This window comes from Equus quagga, unplaced genomic scaffold, assembly GCF_021613505.1.
Source record: "Equus quagga isolate Etosha38 unplaced genomic scaffold, UCLA_HA_Equagga_1.0 HiC_scaffold_273_RagTag, whole genome shotgun sequence".
Taxonomy (NCBI): Eukaryota; Metazoa; Chordata; class Mammalia; order Perissodactyla; family Equidae; genus Equus; species Equus quagga.
In genome coordinates, this window is record NW_025793403.1 from 27,355 (window position 1) to 30,683 (window position 3,329).

The 3,329-nt window shown below is 44.5% G+C and overlaps 1 protein-coding gene across 1 annotated transcript in view; it reads left to right on the top strand.

The window, feature by feature from the left end:
• The window catches only part of SRPX (sushi repeat containing protein X-linked), a gene marked incomplete at its 5' end in the record, with an annotated part of 18,611 nt that extends 15,442 nt beyond the window's left edge, over window positions 1-3,169 (top strand). Inside the window, 2 exons of the mRNA XM_046649097.1 lie at window positions 540-673; window positions 3,015-3,169. Of these exons, the coding sequence (XP_046505053.1) occupies window positions 540-673; window positions 3,015-3,140 (260 nt within the window). The remainder of the gene's footprint in view (window positions 1-539; window positions 674-3,014) is intronic.
• Window positions 3,170-3,329: the final 160 nt, after the last annotated feature.

The following is a 3,329-nucleotide window of genomic DNA, read 5'->3' on the forward strand; positions in this document are numbered from 1 at the left end:
CCCTAGAGCATCTGTAGGGAACACAGCCCTGCCAACATCTTGACTCTAGCCCAGTGAAACCCATTCCAAACTTCTGATTGCCAGGACTGTAAGAGAATACATTTGTGTGTGTTAATCCACTAAATTTGTGGTGATTTGTGACAGCAGCAAGAGGAAGCTAATACACTTCTGCACTCTTTTTTTTTTTTTTTTTGGTGAGGGAGATTGGCCCTGAGCTAACATCTGTGCCAATCTTCCTCTATTTTGTATGTGTGATGCTGCCACAGCATGGCTTGATGCGTGGTGTAGGTCTGTGCCTGGATCCGAACCTGTGAACTGGGGCTGCTGAAGCGTAGTGGGCCAACTTAACCACTACACCACCGGGCCGGTCCCCCCCACTCTTCTATCAGTGCTTCTTGGGAATGCCTCTAGTATAAACTACTTACAATTGAATCTTTATCTCAGGGTCTACTTCTTACACATATGGTTCTGTGTGTCATCACAGGCTATGTTGAGTCAGAACAAGAGTTTCTGACCCATCTGGCCATTTCTGATTACAGCCATGAATGTCAATGTGGGCGTCAGAACAGCAGCTGCACTTCTGGATCAGTTTTATGAGAAAAGGAGGCTCCTCATTGTGTCCACACCCACAGCCCGAAACCTCCTCTACAGGCTGCAGCTGGGAATGCTTCAGGTGAGTCCTTGCGGCAGGGCCAAGGTGAGAAGGGGACCCCTAAGAGGAAGGGCCCAGTCATTTCATTAAAGGTAAAGGCCAGATTCAGTGCCTAATCCGTTTACTATGAGCTTCAGGAACTGGCACTTTAGAGTTAGCACTGTTCATTTCTGGTTCTGGGGCATAACCTGATTAACATTGACTCCCCAGGACTAACCCAATTGTTTTCCAACTTATAAGGTTTGTTTGTCATCACTAATAAGCCTAATTGACATGCTGTCCAGGCCCAGCCAAAGAACAATGTCTTTGCTGAACCTGTCTTGGATATACCTGGGCTGGCGCCGATCAATCAGTTGTTAGCCCAAAAGGCTGGATCAAGGAATAAGGGGAGTCCAGGAGCCCTCAGGCCCCAGATCCTGCCCCAGGGGACTTCCCTAGCTCTCACAGCTCCTCAGAGAGTGACAACAATCTTTTAGAACAGTGGTCCTCAAAGTGTGTTCCACGGACCGGCAGCATCAGCATCAGCATCACCTGGGGACTTGTTAGAAATGCAAATTATCAAGCCCCATCCCAGACCTACTGGATCAGAATCGACATTTTAATTACACCTCCAGGTGATTCCTCAGCACCTTCAAGTTGGAGGAACATTTTTCTGGGAAATGTGCCCTCTCGGCTGTGTAAATTTTGTAGCTACTAAATGAGGCAACCAATGTCTTTGGGGGCAAAAACAGAACAAAACTAGAAACTGAAAGGATGGAACTGAGAACTTGCGTGATTTTGTCCTGAAGCTGGTTTGCAAGAAGAGTGGCCAACCTGACAATGCTAAAGAGGCAGGAAGTGTGCTAGCTCATGGACACAGTGCTGTGCTTTTTTTGCACTTCATTCATTTATTACAGTAAATAGAACTAAGTGTTGAGAATATTCTTGGTTTAATCAAAGGCTACAATTTTGCTTCTCATTTCAACATTAATGCAATGAATAATGATGTCTGTCTTCATTCTCCCCATTTACTTGAAGGCTTGTCCCCCATGAACTCCAAAGAACCATACAAAAATGTTTAGGCTCCTTTGATAGGATTCCAGTTCGTTGTGTCTTTTCTCTCAATCTCTGGCACCTTACCTCCATCCTTGTATCCCCTTGTCCCAGCTAGGGTCTTGCTCTTCAGGTAACACAATCTCACACCACTCTGTTGTGTGAGAAATTGGCCTTGCGGGCCATATTCCATGATACATTTCCTGAGCTCTTCTTATTCCATAGAAAAACGAATAAGCCAAACAACTTGCTTTTCCTCCATGTTGGCAAACCTTGGCTTTTGCAGGTAAAATTTTATTGGAACACAGCCACGCTCATTCCTTTGTGCACTGTCCATGGCTGTTTTTGCACTACAGTGGCACAATTGAATAGTTAGGACAGAGACCATCGAGCCCGGAAGCCTAAAATATTTACTCTCTGGCCCCTTACAGAAAATGTTTGCTGACCCCTGCCCTGGGCGGTCCCATTCTTTCAGGTACTAGCTGAATTGCTAATCAACTAGTTGAATAAGATATTTGGTATCAAGGTGTTTGTATGTGACCTGCCCCTGCTCAACATATTTATATTTGCATTTTAACCAGAGCTTTTAAGGAAAGGTTTCATTGATTTAGGTATTTCAGTTAGAATAATAAAAAAAATATATTTTACCTTTTCTAGCTTTTCTACCAATTCGGTCATCCCATACAGGGATGTTGCAGTGAAACTGTAGCAAAAAAACAAATTGGTGTTCTAATAAAGTTGCAATATTTTTCCCATTTAGGCAGATTTGTCTTGGTTACTTTTTTGTTCCCTTGTTGCCATTGCAGCTTCTGATGAGACCTCCTGGCATGTAGTTGATGGGCCATGTTCCCGAGGCTCTTGCCAAGGGCCAGCTCAGAGGCTTGGAACCTTTTATGCTTGTTTTCCTGCCTCCTTTGGGTGTGCGGGGCTTAGAGCAGGGAGATGTGGAGGGTGAAAACAAGGGCAGATATGAGGACTCTGGAAATATTCTTCTCTCCTTGCAGAGACAAATTTAGAGTCCTCTGGGAGTGCTCTTGGATACTTTCTAGGAAATTTGGCTCCTGCAAGGTCTCACCCCATCTGGATGTACATAGACTGCCATTTTGCTTAGGTTTTCAAAATGCCATTGCCAAGCCATTTCTGGATGATTCCTCTAGGAAGGTATTTAGGTTTTATAGCCACCAGTTCAGCCCCAATTTCTCAACTATTTTCAGGACAGTGTGGAGTGGGCAAATAAACTTCCAAAAACAGACCAGCGCTGCTTCTGTCAGTCTGTAATTTGACATGGAAGACTCTTTCTTCCACTATTGTTTTTTTTTTTTTTTTCCAGCAAGCACAGTGTGGCCTGGATCTTCGACACATCACCGTGGTGGAGCTGGTAGGCGTGTTCCCCACCCTCATCGGCAGGATAGGAGCAAAGATTATGCCTCCAGCTCTAGCTCTGCAGCTCAGGTAGGGGGAAGTCCTGTCCTTCACTTCTATCCTCTATAAATGCACTTTGTTTCTGATCAGGGTGCCTGATTTCTTTCTCTCCAGTATTGATTCCAGGTAACCTTCAATGTTTAATTGCTGTTATTCCAGGAGTATTATAACCTTGTTAATTGGCATGTTGCTGCTTCTCCAGATATATCATGTACTGGGTAAT